The 20,805-nt window shown below is 42.4% G+C and overlaps 1 protein-coding gene across 9 annotated transcripts in view; it reads right to left on the bottom strand.

Annotated features, from left to right (window-relative positions):
- The window catches only part of CELF2 (CUGBP Elav-like family member 2), an 832,664-nt gene that overhangs the window by 303,261 nt on the left and 508,598 nt on the right, over positions 1-20,805 (bottom strand). The window contains exon 1 of one of the 9 annotated variants that reach the window (XM_043563372.1): positions 18,624-20,719. The exons of 5 other annotated variants lie outside the window; for them this stretch is intronic. In XM_043563372.1, the coding sequence (XP_043419307.1) occupies positions 18,624-18,676 (53 nt within the window). In that variant the 5' untranslated portion in view covers positions 18,677-20,719. Of the gene's footprint in view, positions 1-5,915; positions 6,194-18,623; positions 20,720-20,805 lie in introns of those variants that run through there. 3 more of the 9 variants (XM_043563369.1, XM_043563367.1, XM_043563371.1) reach the window with 3 other exon arrangements.

The following is a 20,805-nucleotide window of genomic DNA, read 5'->3' as shown; positions in this document are numbered from 1 at the left end:
ACTGAGTCCTCCTCAGGATAGATTTATTTAAAACCTGACCTTAAGTAAAAGGCCATATGAGTCTGGTAGAAAATTTCGTAATAATAAACCCAAATGATATTTTAGTCTAAATACAGGCTAAACCTAATTTACATAAATCTTCAGGAAGAAAAAAAAATGGGTCTAATAATTTGCTGGCAAGTTGGCTCTGAGGCATTCATTCAAATGGAGTAATTAAAATTTAACCAAAAACGGAATTTGTACTCATCTGTCATTTTGAGAGCCGTAGGATTACATATTTATTAGCATTCCATTTTAAAGGATCAGCTGATTTTAAAGTATCACTCTCAGTATCTGAACATAATATACAATCTGCAGTTCATAAAACAGACCGTTCATAAAACTCCGGGTGTAGCTCTGTGAACGTGTAAATCTCAAATATGCTCACCAGGCATTTCGGCCATGTAACTGGAATTGTATTTCTATCAAACCAGTTGGAGTAATCATTTTCTGTCCCGATTCGGAACAAATGGCAAGGGTGAAGCGGTTCAAAATCTCCCTGTCACCCCCTTTCCTTTAAAAGTCCTTTCTAGAAGGAGACTAAAGCTCCCAGTAAATGAAAAAGAAATCCCCGGGAGGAGAGCAAGGTTTCCTTCCCTCCACATCTAGATTCAGAGCATGAGAATATTGGATGGCACAATTACACAGTGATGATGCTAAAGGGGGATAATTATTTTACAATTACCTGAGAGCATCACATTTACTGCGCTAATTAGTTTTTGTTTCCCACAAAGGTTTTTCCAGGAATGCGCAGCTCCATTTCTCTTCGCTTTAGCAAGAGCTTTCTCTTAAGGAAAAATAAAACTACGTTTTCTGCACTGCCACACAAGTGGCCAGTGACGCTGGCCCCATTATGTTACCGGTCCCTCCCTGACAGTGGAAACAGACACGGGGGCATGGGAACTTCTTGGTGTGAATGAACCGGAAACCGTTAGTGCTTTCCAGACCCTCCCTTCTGCAGTGCTTAGCACACCTATTCCACCAAACAAACAGCTGACTCCTCCTGGTGTCCTAATCTGCAAACAAAAAGCAAAAATGTGAGCCTCTGAAAAAAAACAAACCAAAAAAAAAACAAAAAACAAAAAACACGCAAAAAAAACCCCGAAAACAGAACCCCTCTGGTATTAATACTCTAAGTGGGAAATAAAGACTTTTGAAGTTTGGATGAAGTTCGGCCCAGGAAGTATGCCGCGTCAATGGCTTATTAATTTAGCTCCCCGTAACGTGTTGAAAATATCAGGTTTTCCAGTGGAATGCAAATCAGACAGAGGATGCTTACAGTATTGTTCAACAGTCGTGAGGATGACTGAGAATGTGCGACAGTGACGTTCAGGGCTGTGGACAAGTCTACATGTATCAGCCTCAACAAATGAGCACTACCCCGAATTTTGGCACAAGAGCTAGATCGTGCCCCGTGCTGGCTACAGAACACTCAAGTTCATCAGATGGTTCTGCGTGCCACAACAGTACCTGTCTTGAATGAGCATTTAGTTTAGAAGCAACAAAACCACAAAGGAGGGTGGTAAGGAGAAATGAAAAGTTCGCAAATTTATGTTAAAAAAAAAAAAGGAGGGAGATTGCAGTCTTTTATCAGAGGCCAAATATACTGTTGTTACAGCTGTTGGGGGAGGGGGGAGGGTGAGAACTGCTCTGAGGTGGAAAACATCCTAAATGATCCCATGAAATCTTAATTACTAGGTTCATATCAGAAAATCTTATCTCCTTTTTTATCTTGTCTCGCAAGGTTCTTGTTCCCCCCAGTTCACGGTGTCTCATCAACAGATTCCAGAGTAATCTCAATCCAGCAAATTACAATTAAACGGCAATACTTAACAATTAACATAATACCTCTAACCCAGATCAAAGATAACATTAGTGTTCCAAAATGCCAATATGGGAGGAGTTTTTGTTCTCAGGAAGCAGCTGATACTAAAATATGTATTGCTCACTGAAAAATCCCACTTGAAAGTAGACTTTAAAAATTTTCCTTAAAAATCCATATGCATAACCCTTTTTGCAGAATCTTCTCTAATTCCTTGCACGATCATCAAAGAATCAGGTGCTAAGTCCCAGTTATTGCTGTATTTTATTATTGGTAATGGCATTTTCTGAATATACTTCAAATCCCATCTTTATCTTACTGGTACCTTGTAAACCAGAAAATATTTTTAATTAAAATATATTCTCTTTAACGAACATATGGATAATAGTGTGAATCTGAATCAAATTAGAAAGTCAACTCTGAACGAGTCACACATGTTTCCTATAATGCTCATTCTCATGTGGCATAATTTTGGATTTCTGGTAAAAATCTACGTCGTATATTTAATCCACGGTTCTCTCTTCTCTCCCCATCAGCACGTGAACTTGCATTTATGTAACACACGCACAAGCCAACCCCAGCTTTGCTGTTCACTGCCTAGGAGGCATGGGCAGCATACAACACCTTTAAACATGACCTGTAAAATGGGTATAACCCGCCCACAGCAGATCTATTGCTAAGGTTAGAGACAGGTATATAAAGTGCCTTGGTACACAGTAGGTGTTCCATTAATGACTCACGTTTTCATCATTTGAGGGAAAGGGAGAAAACAGTAATTACGACGCCTTCCGGAAGTGGTCACGCTGCCCCCTACGATAGTTTCTTCATCTATAAAACGAGGTCTGTCCAGATGGTCTCTAAAGCCCCTTTCAACTTGAGCGGTGAAAGCCCCTAGACCCCTCTCCCCCCCTTTCAGCTTAACTGGACACTGACATTTTTCCAGCTATCTTAACTCGGGAGGACCTAATGAACAAAAATGGTGAATTCACCAAACTGATGAATTTACACTCCGGATAACTTTTCTCATTTCCAACAAGGTTACTTACTGAATGTGGGTGGGTGGGGGGAATAAGATTTCATTTTAATTTGTTTCTTGATGTCTTATTCTAACATCACAAATCGGAATAATTTTAAAGCTGCATTTATAGATTTTTTTCCACCTGCAATTTCTCATTTCTAAGACGTGATTTCTTAGATTCTTCTGTTTAAAAATTGAAAAGCACCTAAAACCCCTGAACGCATATGTGATCATTGAAAAGGTTAAACAAAGGAAAGCCCTCATCCCCACACCCATCCCAAACCCACTGCCCAAGCTTAAAATAGAATTTTGGAAATCAGTTCCTACTCTACCTTCATTATGCTTTGTTGCAATCGATATTCTACAGTAGCATAAAGACAACAAAACGTCAGTAGTTAAGATTATTTAAAAGGTCTATTTCCATTTACAGTTTCGATACTGAAGGCTTAAAAACGCCAAGACTTTGAAGCATATGTCCCAACAATTCAGAGCCACTGCAGAGCCTTAAATGATCTGGGCTCTTTAAACACTGGATGGCTCGTGGGGCCATCAAGCGTAATAATTCATCTCAAAAGCTATTTGTTCATCTGCCTTGAGGACTCAAACATATTACATCTTGCAAACTTATGTAATATATTCTTGTGGGAGAATGCCATTGAAAATATGTCCTACTGCTTTAGAAAATCAACACCAGAAAAGCCCCTATGCTTTATTTAGGTCCCTTTTAGGAATAGGCCAATATTCAGCCGCCTGCAATTTAGTCCAAATGGCAATATACCATATGTGACAACCAGTCCCGAAAACAATAAATCTGCACGGCTATCTTCTCAACCGCATGCATATGGCAATAAGACACAGTGCTAGGTGGGCTTCAAGCATTTTCAGCTTGTCACATGCCCTCCCACACACCTCTGTTCCCCAAAGATAGTCTCCAATGTGAGTTAATTACAAACTATTTTGGAAAGCATGCTACAGTACTCAGGGCTAAGAGGACATAATAGTTATCTTGGAAACAAATTATTTGCAAATCCTCTATTTTTATTTTTTTTAAAAAAGTTGAATTAAGCAAGAGTTGGCAAGCACTGAAAACAATGGGGGTCTGATTCCAAAGGATATCATTGGGAAATAACTAGCATCTGGAAGAGAAGTGGGGGTAGTAAGTTATACCAGGGTTTGCATAGGAGACTCCATGGCTGAGATACAAAGGCTCTATTCAGAGCAAACAGTTTGAAAAAGCCACATTCATCCACCAAATGAAAAAGACAAATTAAACTTTCATAATTCGTAATTTAACTGACAAGAGACAGCATCTTTCGGAGACCATCAACACATTAAATTCACAGAGCATTCATTAGATGGAGATCTTCTGGTCACCTAAGTAGCAGGTGACTGAAAACTCAATCATGATCAAGCCACTTCTTCCTCCCGACTCCTCCTCCTCCGGAGAGCAGAAACCACAAAACTTTCAATAGCAAATGCACAAACAAGTATTATATGTCCACACACACGTATATTTTAAGGGGGACAGGACAGAGATCTTGTAAAACAAGTATCACGGGAATGTTACTAATCAAGATTAATTTCCCAGAGAAAATTGCCAAAAGGAAATTCAATATTTTAATTTACGTTATCTGATTGTCTTAGTTGGGACAATGAACCTGATCGTGTGTACAAGCAAGTTAACATTCTTCATATCGACTGGAAGGACAATTCGCACTTAACAGATTCTATCAGCCGCCTTCCCCCACCCCCCCACACTTTTGTTTTTTTAATCCTAGGGGCTCAAATAATTGGCCACCGTGGAACTTCTCAAAAATCTCTTCACTCATAACATTTAACATGCTAGCAAATGAATCTAGCACCGTAGGGGAAAGCGAGCTGCCAGAGAAATGGATCAGAAAGCTGTGAATGGTCTAAAAACTGCAAAGGGTACATAAGGTGCCAGAAAGAATATGGATGTGAAGTCGTAGAGCGGGTAGAATAGGAAACATTTTATATGTACTCTTAGCAAGGATAACCGTCGTTTGTTCACTAGATTACTTGTAGCCTAGATTCACTGGCAGAATTCTTGCCGGATAAGAGACAATTTTGTACATTCCAAGTCCAAAATGGACACAGACCTTTCAGACCCGCTTCTGGCAATCCTTTTAGGTTTCTTTTTCGTAACACGCCTGAAATACAAGTGGATGCTATTGACTCGATAGCGCCCGAGCTGATAGAAGAAACTTTCCTATCGAGACTAACGAGCCAGAGAAAAATTAGATATACTTTCCTTTCCTCAGAAATCCCAGCTCCGTACTTCTCCCAATAAACTCTCCACCCTAGTTTGGCGACGTGTAAAACAACCAGAACCACATTAATTATTAAATTATAGACTGCACATCAGACGAACCACCATGATTACGTAAAAATTACCTCTAATTTCTGCAATAGAGTACACCGGGCTATTTTAACGCTTTATAATTACCCCCCCTCTCCCCCACCCCCCCGTTTTTTTGTTTTTTTTTTCCTCTTCTCTCCTCTCCTTCCACTTCTCCCACCGCCGGCGAAGAGTCTTTGCAAATGTAAGTCAGAGGAGCGGGTAATATGGTAAGAAGGGATCTTTAAATGGGCCACGAGAGCTCCACCAGACCCGCATTTCAAATGACACGAGCGTGCACGCGCGCACCCCGCCCCGGGACGCCGCGCCCCGCCGACCGGACCCCACGCCCGGACCCCGGGACTCCGCGTCGGGCTCGCCGGTCCCCACCTGGTCCCCCGCTCGCCGGCCGCCGCCTGAAGCCCACGCCCCGACCCCGGTCCGGGTCCCGGTGCCCGCCCCGACCCCGCTCCCCGCACCGCCCGGCGCGGCACGTCCGGACACTCGCCCCGCTCCCCGCGTCCAGCGCCGGCTCACAAACCCGGGGGAGGCGGCCGAGCCGCAGCCGCCGGCCGCCCTCGCCCTCCTCGGGGGCTCCGGGAGCGAGACCTGGCGGCAGCCGCCCGGCCGGGGGCGCGGGGAGAGCGGCCGCGCGTGCCCCCCGGGGCTGCACTCACATTCTGTCGGGAACTAGCAGGCGGCCCTCGACCATCATGTCCGGGAGGAAATCCAGCTTGAAGGCAGAAGTCATGTTCTCGGCGCGCGCTCTGCGCTCGGGCGGCGGGGGGCGGCTGTGCGCGCGTCCGAGCGGCCGCGGGCGGCGCGAGATGGGCAGGGACAGGTGCGCGCGGCCTCCCGGCGGCCGCCCGAGCCGGCACTTGTCACATTCTCTCCCCTCCCGCTCTCCGCCAATCCCCTCCGAAATCCAGCGCCCCGGCGACGGTCTGCGGAGCGCCAGGTGCGGCGAGCGGAGGCGGAGCTCCGCGCCCGCCGCGCCGCCGCTTAACCCCTGCGGGCCCGCCCGCCCGGCCCCCGGAGGGAGGGACCCGCCCGAGGCCCGCGGCTGGGGAAGCTGAGCTCACCAGCTTTTAAAAATAGCCAGACTTTCCTGGGGTCCCCAGCCTCCAGCAAGGCAAACTAGTTCACCACGCAGCCTCGGTCCAGTTCCGCTCAGTTCCCCCATTTGCACGGCGCCTGGCACGAGGCCCGAATAACCGCTGTGGTAGATCAGTGCCACTGTATTGCCAAAGCCTAGTTCCCATGACGGTCCAAACCCAAGTCCCCAGCAGAAGCCGGGAGAAAGGGCACCCTCACGAGTGCTTGCTGAAACGCACCTCGGTGCGATCTGCTAGCCAGCGTATGAACTCCCAACAATAACTGATCTAGCATTCGTGGGTTGGTCAAAGTAACTATCAGATAAACGGCCCAAGTGACATTTAGGGACTTATCTCAATGCTTTAAGGACAAAGAGGACTCAATCTGCACACAATTACATTTCCTTTGTATCATCTTGGAAAAACGCACAAGTTCAGATAAGGGACTGAAAAATGTGAATCACGGTAATCAGGTTTTCTTTTAAAAAAGGAAACAAATTTGTCCTTTTCTAGTATTTAAGGATGAAAAACCAACGGACTTTATTGAAAGACTGTGAGAGCTGTAACGTAACGGCCATGAGGCCTAAACATCCATTTAAGATGTGTGACTTGACTAATAGCAGTGGTGGAAAATGGCGAAAATCTCAAAGGAATAAAGCAGGGAGTTGAATTTTCCCAAGCGATTTGCAACAATTCTTGAAAGGTAAGTATACAGTGACGTTCTAATTCGCTGTTGTCATTGTTTTGTTTGGTTATTTAGATGAAAGCAAACTTTTCACAAGGTCACAGGATGCAAGGATGTAAAACTTCTCATATTTCATGTGCTAAAGCAACATCATAAACTGCATACCAGAATTACAGTTTGCCTCTTATGGTAATCGCTCTCATTTTGTAAGGACATAGCACACGCCTGGGGATACAGTCACGGTAGCCAGAGGGTTAAACAACTAAGTCACGTGTAGTTAAATACACCAGGTATAAGCCTGATGTATCAGGCACCATTATTCAGAGAAACGATCTTTTCTCACAACTTCTTGTGCGATCATGAGACCTGACCATCTTTTGAGATTATGAATGAAAACAAATATTTATACACCAATTTTAAATCCACCTATCAATTTTAAATCCAGGCTTGATGGATGGCTTGAGTAATATGAAGTAACAGGCCCGGAGTATTCAATTAAGTCCATACATACTTAATGGACTTGATTTCCTCCTTCAGCTGAACAGTATATCTGGCTTTGACCAAGGCACTTCTAATTCCAAGACAGATGCAGGGCTAGGACTAACCTTCATTTTAAAATATTGCCTTTCTGAGGAATGAGGTCTAAGTTCACAAGGAATTGAAAAACAGAAATTGAAAAACAGATGCAATGAAATGAGTTCTTAGACCCAAAATGCCCAAACTTTTCCTGATAGTATCGAGTTCAGCTTACTCCCTCTCCTCGCTACTATTGGCTGCCTTTGAAATGATAAGAATTTTGTTGGTCTTTCAATAACCTTAATAAAGTAATTAACTGGATAAATGAGACCAACCTGGTCAGTTCTTGGTTTTCGTACATTTATATAAATCCCAAATGTATATAATGAGCCAACTGTATAACAAACTCATTTTAAGAATGAGCATAGCCGGCCTCCAGAACAGAAGCAAAACACAGCCGCGTTCATCAAAAAGAAAAATATTTTCAAATCAGCTGTGGAATAAAGCTCCATACGTATCTCCATTCTATAAGGTATAAGATGCTTCATTAACATGTACACTTCTGAAATATTTATTTTCTCTTTAATTGCATGTGAATTAGTTGGGAGAAGCTGTAGGGAAGCCCTCTTACTGACTTAAGCCTTCTCAGCAGTTTGTTAAATTCTAGTCTCAAATCCCTTGAGGCAATAGTGGATTCAAAGCAGCTTTTAATCACACTATAAGGAGGGTGAAGTAGTATGTAAGTAGGTCATAGAGAAAGAATTACAAGTGCATAGGTTATTGCCTTATTTAACAACTACGGTGTATGTACCAGAGTTTTCAAAGCACATTTGCTTCTGCCATTTAAAGTTAGAAGCAAAACCAGGGTCAAGTATAAAAAGAAAACCCACTCTTACATGGGATACCGTGATGATGTGAACCAAGGAACGCTTATGGAGTGTAGCTGAGTTTAAATCGTTTGGCTGCCAAATACATAAATAATACAGTGATTGCACAGGCACTTGATGCAGGTGCCAAAGAGAAACAAAATACACACATACACACACCCTCCACAGGGTGTTGTTTCCATGATCATAGCACATACACAATAGTCCTTTTAAAAAATACAAATTTCAAAAGCTCTTGAGTCTAGAAACGAAAACAAAACAAAAACACCCAACCAAATACCACCTGATGAAAAGCGTAAATTTCCCGTTTCACTGCTTTGGCAGAACGAAAAAACAAAATCTAGAAACAACTCAATGGGGCCCCTTTTTTAATTTTCATGCAGTAATGAGCCATCAGGTATCATGTTTTGGCAGTTGGTGTTATTTGGCAGACAGCTCCGCTGGGCCGCTGTTCACTCGGGTTCAATGGAGCTATTTTATAGCCAAGGATCTTATCAACAGCAGTGAAAAGGGATGAGGCCATCAGTGGGCCCCTCTCGTGGACATGACCTGGTTGGTGACACCACTGTGTGCTGACATCACTGGGGACGGGTCTGTTGGGAACAATGAAGATTCCTCATAGTTTTAGCTTCATTGTAGAAAAACCTTAAGCTCTTTCCTAGGCCCATCCCCCTACCTTCTCTAATTGTCTATTTTTTTTTTTTTAATCAACTTGCTATTCATTTCCCAAACAAAAGGCAATTCAAGAATTGGAAGCACTTCAAGGGAAAGTTTCTGAATGACCTCATTTTATATGAGGCCTTCCAAGGCAATCGGGTGCTCTGTGCTGTTTCAGCAAGCTGCTTCCCCCCACCCCCATGCCTCATCTCAAACTGAGTTTTCTCCAATGGTCATTGTTTGCGCACTGAATTATCACTGGCATTAAAAAAAAAATCTCAATAGAAACAGCATGCTAATAAATGCATTTGTACATAGAGTACACACTGCAGGGAAAAATACTATCCCAGTCACCCCACTCAATCAACAAACCAGAATATAGTCCCTTGATCAAAAAGCTTTCAACATTTTTGCAGAAAGTTTATACCGTAAGTTAGAGACTGGTGCTTGCTATATGGTGATTAGCGTTTATAAGCAATTTTTCCCCCTACAGATAACCTTGTATATTTCATGATAAATTTCCATTTTTTAATTGTTCCTATACACAATGTCCTACATTGCAATCTCTTTAAAAGCAGAACACCATCAGCTATGTTATCATAGATATCATATCATCTTCACAAAAGCGTCTCCCCCTCCCCCCCACGTCTGGCTCATCATTACAAACTGGAATCCAAAACATCTTTGCCCTATCACATTTTCGAATTCAAATTTTATTAACATAGCTGTTTCGGTTAAAAAAAAAAAAAAGCCTAATGTGCTCAGGGCCATTTGGAGCAAGACATACAGGCCCTATAAGGGGATTTCCTATCGTTTCTAGCCAATAAATTTGAAATCCACATGAATGTTAACTACCTGAGAGAATATCTGACTTTGTGGCCATGTGTTTGTTCTTGGCTTTCTCCAGTTTCATTAGTAACTTGCAAAAATAAACAATGGTGTTTTTTTTATGTGCTTCAAAACACCCAAACAGATCCTTAAGCGATACATTGAAATACATCTTTTCTTCTTCCCATAAAGGCATCCCTTAAAAAGACTTTTATCGCCAATTACAAATTTAAAGTGATCATTTTATTATTCACACATGCCCCCCCTCCCATTTTCCATTGAAAGCTTCTGGAATGGTGACTTTGTCACATCCCTAAAATGACTTAAGTAAAATTAAATGCCAATAAAGATGAAGTAGTTATTAGAGTCTTATTTTACATTTTTACAGGAATTTTAAGTAGTCACTCTCCCTTGAGAACAGCTGCTACTGGCTTTTTGCAATCTTGTGTTTTTCTGAATCTGTTTTTAATAGAGCAAAAATACATAATGGTGAATTTATCTTCCTTCTGAAGAGGCCCTCAAAATGAAGACAGTTCTTTGTATACATACCTTCGTGCTCCGAAATGAGATGCCCCTCTAGAGTTTCCAGAAGCTTCCATTCCAAGGGGATGAAATGCTAACACTGTGGGTCTGTCAGACCCAGAGCCCAACCAGCTCATCACTTCTCTCTCTAACTTGCCTTTCCCCTTGCCTTTCTCCATGATACCGCTGCTGCCTTCTTTCTGTTCCCCCCTCTTAGCTTTCTCTCTCAGATGGAAGCTAAACAATGCCAGAAGCTTCCCTCTACAGCTGCGTGTCTGAGGAGGCAGGTGACTACCCAAGTAAAGAGAGTTGTGGTTGGTTGCTTATCTGCGAGAGAAATCAAGTTTGCCTTGCCCTGACCAAAGCTGGTTTCTGAACTAGGAACAGCTGTCTCTGGAGTGAGCCATGAGATTCCTTTCCAGACATTACCATTGGGTGGGAGGGGGAGGATGCAAGGCTGTGTCCCATGAAGTGAGTACACAGGAGATGAGCATGGGGAAGAACGGAGAAATCGGAGGCAGAGGAAAAAGGTCTAGCGTGGTGATTCGCACACGAAGGCACTCGGTTAAAACCTCTGAAGGAATGTTCCAGTGGCCTCTTGAAGATCCTGAGATGTGTCAGGCTACACGCGGTACCCTTATCTGGTGCCAGTCTGGCGGCAGGAACAAAATTTATACCTATCAGAATGAGGTGTTTAAATTCCCTGGCAATCTGCCCTCCGACACCCCCCCCCCAACCCCCACAAAAGGTCTTCCCCAATTGGCCACAAGTTCTCATCTTACTGTCACGTGTTGTTCAATTAAAAAAGAGAAACTTCTGCTTGACAAAACTCAACAGCTGAGTAGCAACAGCTGGGTGGGTCCAGGAGTGGGGCAGACGTGAGGTCCAGAGAGAGAGAAGCAACAGGTGGGGGTGAAGGAAAAGAAATGGGGGTTTCAAGCGTTGGGGTGGGGCTGTCTGAGACAGAACCTGGCAACCATCAAAACTTCAACTCAACTCAAGAGGCAATCTCAGAAGGCATGACAGCCCCATTTGCCCGAATGTTAACTCTTTCTCTCTCTTTTTTTTTCTGAACAAATACATCTTGAGGAAGAGTGAAGATTAAGAGCAAAAGCTTGGGTTTCTGTAAAACAAAACACATGAATCCACTTTACCCACAATGATGACGGATCGCCTTCAAAGAGCTTTGGTTACCAGGATCAGAAGCCACCTGATATGGGGTGTGCAGATCAGATTCTTGAAGGCAAATGCTACTTTCAAACTGAATGAAAAAGATTAGAAGATTTAAGAGCCCAACCTGTTTGATTGTGCATTTGATTCTGTCAATGACACCAGGGAACGCGTCATTTAATTTACTGATTCATCAGCTAGACCTTTGTCATATGCGTGGCCATCATTTCCTCATAGGGATGAAGGGCTGAAAACTCAAACTCTACCATGATCTTCCCATAAGAAGTGCAATGTGTTAACCTAATTGTTCCTACAGCAATTATATAACAAAGCTATTAAAATGACATGTAGGTTGAAAATACATTAAGGTTTTGAGTACAGGAAATTTATTTTTTCCCTATAATATGGTTCAAATCTCTAGCTATTTTTAGCTTATGATAGAGGGTTTTGAAAATCCCCAATGACTTTTTATTGAAATTTGCTTTTGATGCTAATTCCCCTGAAGTCCATTAAGGCCAAAAAAAAAAAAAAAAAGTTTTTCTTCCCCTTATAAGAACTACCCAAAATCTTCGAGGAAAAGTGGCATAGCTATCTACCCACACTAAGTGGCAAGTGTTCTATCTTATCTCCACTGCTGAATGTCAACTTTGACAGTACCCATAGCTCCGTCTCAATACTCTCTGGAGGCTACTAGCTATATTTGCCCTATTTCATAGGAATATGGCAAGGTTAGGGAGCAGGAGAGATGGGAAAGACATTGGGCCCGAGGAAGAAAGGAGAGGAAGCTTAGGATTTTGTTTTGCTTCGTTTTAATAACAAAGATAACTCCAGGGTGTTATCTCCAGGGTGTCTAAGGACACCTGCTCTCTCCTTCTCAGTCACCTGCCCTTCCAGCCAGTTGAACTACCCTTCCTCTGCATCACACCACTGGTTCCTTTCTACCTGCTGTTCTCTCTCCTTTCATGACCGTCTTGAGTTTCTAGAAGGCTGAGACTACGTCTCATGTCGAGCACAATATATATTTGTGCTGTGACCAGTTATGATTACAATAGGACATCTTTTGGCCCCTCTTGTAGATAAAAAGTTACATTTCAATTTCATAACGCTTTAAAATTCTCTTTTCCCTGCCAATGTCTATTCCCATTGTACATCTTAAAGCCTTAGAAAAGTGAGGCATAGGATGCTTTAGTTCAAAGACCTCATCAACTAAAAGGCAGATGAGTGACGATATGAGGGAAGTTGTTAGAAGTCAGAAGCAAACACCACTGAGATTTTTCCTTTCTTGTTCGTTATTTTTCTGTTGTTACTGTACAACTTCCTCAGTAGTGAAACTATGGAGCATGTACAAACCAAAGGCCATGGCAGAAACACAGCACCAGAGGAAGACATGACTTTAAAGTGTCAGACATTCAATAGTTATACTCTCCACTTGTCAGGGAAGGAGTCTGGTTGAGTCCTGAGTTTGAATCCCTCCCCTGTGAGCTGTGTGTCTGTAGGCCTATTCCTTTACCTCGGTCTGCCTCAGTTTTCCATCTTTAAAATGATAATAACACAACTACCACTAAATATCAGATGTCTGTGAGGATTAAATGATATAAAATAAAAGAAACCACCTAGTGTAGTCCCAGGTATGGGTGGCTAATAAATTTTGGCTTTATTCCTCACTTCCAGTCATAATCCGCCCACAATCTTTGTTTAAACCTGGAACTGACAGGTGGAAAAGGAAAAGAGAGAGCCGGTACTAATCCTATTGTTCTTGTAGCATCCAAGTGTCACAGACACTTCTAAGGCCAGCAGCCCAGGTCAGAGGCAAGGGGAAGCCTATAGCTCACGGAAAGCAGGCACTAGACATCCTGGGGCTTGGGGTAAGGTCTCCATCCCTTTTCTTCAGGTCAGTTTCCAAAGAGAAGGTCCAAATGAATCCTAATCACTACCGTCAGGAACTTAGGCCTCTTACCATCAACTCCGGGACGTTTCATGTTCAGAGCTGCTTCCTAAATCATCTCTGAATGAACAGATAAGCCATTTTACAGAGCCCAAGAGAGAGCTGGGGTCCCAGACCAAGACGTGCAAGAAGCAAGACATTTACAGACCAGGACCTCGCAGGGCCTGCAGCCCTGGTGTGGCCGGGACGGACCGCTTTCCAGGAAGGTGAGTGGCACCCGATCCGTCTCTACTGTTCCAGTTAGTTCGCACACGGGCCAGAGGCCAGCAGTACCATCCATAAGCTCAACACAGGCTTTGTACCCTTTTTAACCGCTTGCAGCTGCAACCTTTCTCAAGCCAGGGATGAACAAAGCCACGATGCTGTAGGTGTATCATTGTTATAACTTTAAACCTCAAGCTCTCCTTGACCAAGACAGCAAAGTTTGTTGAACTGAACGATTGTTCATTCAGAATTGAAAATTCAAGTTTTTATTTTTCTCTGAGGCATGCTGGCATGCTGGCAAGTTCTGCTTTCTAAACCCCAGTGATTCGTCACGATCCTAAGCAGCCAATCATGGGCGGGTCAACTTGGAATGGAACTGAAGGTGGTGGCTCGAGCTGCCCTGGTAATCGGTGTCACTCTGGGCTGGTGTCATCTTCTCCCCACAGACACCATTTCCCGTTAACCATGATGGGCTTGACATACAAGGAAATGTGCTGACATGAGTCACAGCCCGAAAGAAAAGCTGCAGAGACGATACCTGTGCACGATAATCCCTAACGACATTGCATGAAACATTCGGAGTATGGGGACAAAGGGTATCTCATCCCAAATCAAAGTTAAAGAGCATATTTCTGAGTGGAGTGGAGGTTCACACACACACACACACACACACACACACACACACACACACCCTTATGGATCTGTCTAGCTTCCACGTCATTCCCATCTCTGTAGATGGCTGCCATGTGACTGGAAAGGTGCTTCAGCTCCAGCTTCAGTTCTTAATGGGCAACAACATTAAAGCCTCACATATGCCTTCCTTCCTCTGACACCCTCTTCCCAATGTCAATTAACTAAAATGCCATGAATTTCAATCCTTTCCAAAACACTGCTTTGTCTTTCCTACAGAACAAGTCACTGTGAACCAAAAAAACAAAAAACAAAAAATGAAAAGCAAACAAACAAACACCTCCCAAAGCCCATAACCATTAGACGAAGCAATAGTTTTATGAAAGGGGAAGCCTGCCCCTCTCAACACCCATCTGCCAGGAATTACCAGTATGTAGAAATAAATCCAGTGAATGCTGATAAAGATGAACCAAGGCACTATTGCAACTGATTGGACTGTATTTGCTCCTGCTGGAAGAAGTGCAGATAAATGCAGTGGAGCTGGGTGGGGGTGGGGCGCGGGGGTGGCTCAGTGGGTTAAACATCCGACTCTTGGTTTCGGCTCAGGTCACGATCTCGAGGTTTGTGAGATCAAGCCCTGCATTGGGCTCTGTACGGACCCACCTTGGGATTCTCTCTCTCTGCCCCTCCCCTGCTCACGTGAGCCCTGTCTCTCTCTCAAAATAAATAATAATAAATAAACATTTTAAAAATGCAACAGAGCTGGGGAGATGCCATTGAGCAAACTACACTCTGTTCATGACTTCACAGACATCTCTACAAGAAATGAAGTTGGATATATCTCATTCCCCCACTACCTTCGTTCTACAAGTTCATGATATGGTTTTCACCTGTAAATTCTGACCCCTTACCTTCAGAGCCACCATTCCCACATAACCCTACTCCCTCTGCATTTTACCTGTTTTTCATCAACCTGGGTGTTTCCAGGGCTGTGCACAATGAACTTTCCATCAGCCACATTTTCACCTAATTAACCACCCTGATGACAATAATTAGTATTGAGTCGCTCTTGGAATGACTTCCTAGGTATTCAAACACAATCTGCACTTGCTATAAAGTTCTACATATAAATATTAATCAAATGCCCTCCTTTGTTTTTCAGCCCCAAAGGGATATTTTGCAATCATACACACTCCTATTTTTAAAAAGAAAAAAAAAACACAGTGAGGTGTCGTTTTAACAAATAAAAAAGAGAATTAATACATTGAGGTTACAGATCTCAGTCTGTGGTCTGCTGAACACATCCATGCGAGTATTCCCAGGGCTCATGTGTGAAGGGAGTCTGGGTAGAATCTATTGAAAGAAGCCATTTTCCCAGTTTGAGTCTTTTGCTCTTCCTTTTCCTGCAAGTCTCAGCTTAGAATTAAAATTTACTTTGACATGTGTTTAGGTCACTATGGAGGGGGCTCATCACACATGGAGGCTAATGGAAGGATACAGATTACATATCTTCTTACTGCTGTGGAATTAGATGCAGGCAAGTTTGTCAACTTCAGGCAACCTCACACCGTCCCCAGCAGGCTAAAGGAACAGACACCCATGTGCTGGATACTGGAATGAGGGTCTCTGAATTCTGAAAGCTGATGATGGGTCAAACCACAGGAGAAACAAAGTAAGAAAGGATTTCCCTTGTTCTTGTACCTAATTATGAACACCCAGGAATTAAAGTGAATGGATGACAGGTAAATAATTATAATATAGTCAAAAATTCAACATGGAGGTTTCCAAGTTATTTCTTTATTTCGGTGTGCCACTGACAAGCAGCTAGGGAGCACATAGGACTACTTTTCTCCCAAACCACAAAAAAATTGCTTTGCAGCCTTTGTTTGGAATAAAAATTTCCCATGAAAGCAGAATCTAGGTGTGATGGTAACAGTGGGCTTCAGATATAAAGCTTCGCCAATTACCTTTTATGAGCTCATCCTAAAAGCAATTATTGGCGTGCCCGATGGAATGAGCAGTTCAGATCCCATTGGAAGTAAGAGAACATAATAAGTATGCATTTAAAATCCACTCTATTCACAATGGATAACTTTCGAAATATTATTATACTATACAGACCCTTTTGGGGTCCACCCAGGCTCTAAATATACTGTCAACAGAAAATTTATACTTGAGAAGGCAATTTATTTAGCCTGAAACATTAATCTTACTAGTTTTGAAGTAGATATTTCATGACATTTCAACTTAAGTTAAAAAAAATTAAACTGCATGTCCAAACTCTAAAAAACAGTTACTGTTCCATACTGTGTTTTTCTAAGGAATGCATTTTCTTCCTTATTTACTGAGAGTGTCGTTAATTTGAACCACAATACAACCCAAAAGGAAAATTTGTAACTAAATATATTTTTTTTAATTTGCCCTTTAAAGTGATTTCCCTTCCTTCTGTGTTTAAAAATTAGGTCCTTGATCTTCCTTCATAAATTTACTAATATTTTTCAATGTATTGCTCTGGCATGAACAAGTAATTAAACAAAACACTAACGTATTAGATAAGATATATTCTACGTAGAAACCAACATTAGTATGATGATTTTCAATGTAAATCAATGGCCACTGAATATTCTAGGACCAGTTCTCTTACATTACGCGTGAGAATAAAAATGGTTTCAATATTTGAGAAGTTTGAAACAGATTTTCCCGTTTTCTCTTTTTGAACTCTGTTTTCACCTTAGAAACCAATGCTTCTGTTATAAAATGAAAGATTTTTGAAGACATGAGAAATGTTTGCCCTGCATAAAAATGCATCTTATGAGCACATAACCATATGTCAAAAATCAGTAGATTCCACAGAGACCTTTAACTTAACAACTTAAATAGGCTATGTAACAATAGTTTATAGGTTTGGTTAATGACCAAAATTCTAAGGGCAAAAGTTCTCACGTGTCCTTGAATTTCTAAACTCTTTATCTACCTGGATGTCAAAAGAGGATGTAGAAGCTAGAAATGATAATTTCCTTAAACATTAGAAATATTCCCCTTAACTTCTTTTCTATGCTATGATCCGTGAGTCCACCAAATAGACAAATTTAAAATCCCCCAGCACTAAACACTGTAGAGGCATGTCTGATAACAAGGTATTTGCCAGAATGATAATGGTATTACAAGCAGTCTCAATCAATACATTTCTTTCTGTAGTTAACAGAGAGGTAAGCAATAAATCTCTAACTTAATCCAACCAACATAGCTGCAAAATGCAAAAAGCTTTATGAATGGTAGATATTAATTTTTTTTAAAGCACAAAACCACAAACAAGCAGTTCTAAAAGCTCTTCATTCTGTAGAGTCTATACAAACAAGATTAAAGCAGATAAAAAGGGTGTTGAGAAAGAAAAAAAAAAAAAAAAAAAAGCCCCAGACATGCATTAAGCTAGTTTGACAGCTCCATTGTTCAACCGGTCCCATTGTCAGACCCAAAGATGTATTCAGTGCTACAATGTCTGCTAGCAAATAAACAAAAGACTACATTTTTCAAAGCAGGATGCCAATTCTATCATAATTCTTTCTCTGCTTCCCCAAAGGTCAGTGGTGGCTCCTCTCGGTATGTGATCGAACCCTAACACAGATGCAAGAAACAAATATCTGCTTTCAATACATAGGGACCCAGGACGCCATGCATGAACAGAGGTCTTTAAGCAGGTACACATTTTGGCAAACAGGATAAAGTGATCCAAACCTGGTAACACAGAAGGACTATTTAGGTAGGCTAAGTCCAGATTAGAGCGGTATTTGGAACGCAAGTCTAATATGGAGTCTCCTTAGCTCCTTTTTCGGTGATTATTCCATGCAGAGTGCATGATAATGAAAGAGGCTTAGACATTGCAAAGGAAAAGACAAACCAAGAGCCAGATTCAGAGCCTTTAAAATTATCCACTGGCCACTCACAAATAGCAGGGAACAAATACACGATACGCTTTCAAAAGGCAACGGGTGCAAATATAACTCGCACAGGGCAATCCTTTTCCTTTCTCTTGCTGGCTCCCTTTCTCCCAGTCCTTGGTCTCGATTTCGTTTCCCTCTCTCTCTCTCTCTCTCTCTCTCTCTCTCTCTCTCTCTCTCTCTCTCTCTCGATTCTTTTTTTCCCCCTCTAAGATAAGGAAGCTACTTGATGCCGAGCATGATTATTGTCTCAGCCAGCTCTAGAAACTAGAAAAGCACACATTAAAAACAAAGGACACAACAACATACCTTAAAAGCAGCTCTTCATTTCTCATAGTAACAGCGGATTTGGGACAGCGCATGCTTTCTACACTGATACACTGATAGTCTCAACAAAAGCCAGTTCAGAAGTGCGCTCAAACATCAATGCCACAGTAGCTGTTCACTAATGCGCTCCCTCTCTCTCTCCCCTCTCTCTCTCCCTCTCTCTTTCCCCACTCTCTTCTCTAGTCAAATTCTGAATGGTGGAGCAAAGGGGCTCCTGCAGATTCACTAAGTAGAAATAATCCTCTCTGACAAGTTATGTTGTCTAGGCATATTTTTACATTAATACACTGTGCTGCCTATAGGGGTCTTGCGTGCATTCACTCAAGCCTGCCTGGTGTTAATTCTCCTAATTACCATCTTAAAAAATTGGAAAGAAAAATAAGTGACTCGTTTACCTTTTTTTTATACATATAATAGCAAAGCCAGTGTCACATTTTCTTTTTGCTCTCCACTATCAGCACACATTGCAGACGACCACCAGAGGATTTGGATAGGTCAGTGTGTGCTAAAAAGGATTTTTTGCTTCTCTTTTCTGGGACACTGAACTCACAGTTGGATTCATCTATTCCTCGCCTCTTGTCCTCAGGAAGAGTGACAAGGTCAAGACCCTTAGCCCCACCCTGGGTCATGGATGCAGAAGACAGAGATTGGGGGACCTGGAGATATTTTAACTCTATGCACACCAGAGCTCTTGCAGACGACAGCATAATTCACCTGAAGCAGGGCATCTAAAGGAGGCAGGCAGTGCAAAGATTGTGTGGTCATGTTGAAGTCCTAGTTGATACTGGTGCATCATCCTCGAAAGACCAATTGGATGTTCTTTTCCAAAATAAGAAAAATCAGCTTCCCTACTTCATTATACTCAATGGACTCAGCATAGACAGTCAGCCGGGGAAATATGCATTATGCTTCTGTTTACTGGAATTAGAAGAATTCTGTGCAGATTAGCCAAGTAAAGCAGCAGGTGAATCGCATAGAGAGAAGACAAGATGCTATGGACAAAACAGTCAGTAGGCCAAAAGTGCAAACTAAGACATCGTTCCTGGGTGCTCACAGGAAGCCAAGAACGCTCTCTGCTTAGACGGTACAATACAGAACGCGGCCCGAAACAGAGCTGGATCACTCAATACTGAATTCCTCACCCCCAGGCTCAAAGTACGCCCCTGTCCTCCATTAACACGGCCAGGCACCTCAGGAAGAATCCGGAGTCACAACATCTATGGGAATAATAGTGAGGTGGGGAGACAATGGCGTGCTCCATTTCCCTCCCCTTTGAGGATCTGGAAAACCACCCAATATCTTGCTAGATCTCTGATCTCTTGGCCCACAGCCAGGGGAATGGAGATGTGCTGTTAAGAGTTCCTCCACCTACCGCAAAATAATCTCTCTCAGTTTATCAACTTTAGCACTGATGACAAGAAACAGCAGTGGCTGAAAGCAGTGACCCTTCCCATTTCTGAATGACAGTGAGACAACATGATGAATAACTCAGCAAAGATCAAACGATGAAATAATGCTTGTCCCTAAAATAATCACATTTTTACATTTCCTTCCTTCATTATAGCACATGGAAGTTATGGAATGAATATATAAAAATGAATTACTTTGCCAAAGAAAGCGATCACATAAAACCTATGATATTCTTTAGAAGCAAGATACACATCATATGAACGAGTGTGGAACCAGAGAGACCTTGGAGAGAGAGAGAGAGAGTTAGTCATTCCCTAGTGATTTGTGGAGGTAGAAGGCACTTAACTTCTCCATGGCTCCCTTTGACCCCTGTTCTTAAATGGGGGGCGGGCAACAAATGCTAATTTGTCTTAAAGCATCTGAAGATCCTATAATAAAACTGGGTGTGTTTTTTTGGTGACAAGATGAATAAAAAGTGGAATGAGTGGCTGGACACTGGTGAGACTTTTGTCTATTAGAAAAAGGTGGGGCACCTGGGTGGCTCGGTTGCTTAAGCACCCAACTCTTGATTGCAGCTCAGGTCATAACATCATGGTTCATGAGTTTGAGCCCCGCATCAGGCTCTGTGCTGAGGGCCTGGGGCCTGCTTGGGATTCTCTCTCTCTGCCCCTCCCTTGCTGCTCCCCTCTTTCTCAAAATAAATGAATAAAGTTAAGGAAAAAAAAGGTAAAATTATGCTGCTCAGACACAAAAC

The sequence above is a fragment of the Prionailurus bengalensis genome, chromosome B4, assembly GCF_016509475.1.
Source record: "Prionailurus bengalensis isolate Pbe53 chromosome B4, Fcat_Pben_1.1_paternal_pri, whole genome shotgun sequence".
Classification (NCBI taxonomy): Eukaryota; Metazoa; Chordata; class Mammalia; order Carnivora; family Felidae; genus Prionailurus; species Prionailurus bengalensis.
The sequence above is the reverse complement of the archived record's forward strand: the minus strand, read 5'-3'. Positions and strand labels throughout refer to the sequence as shown.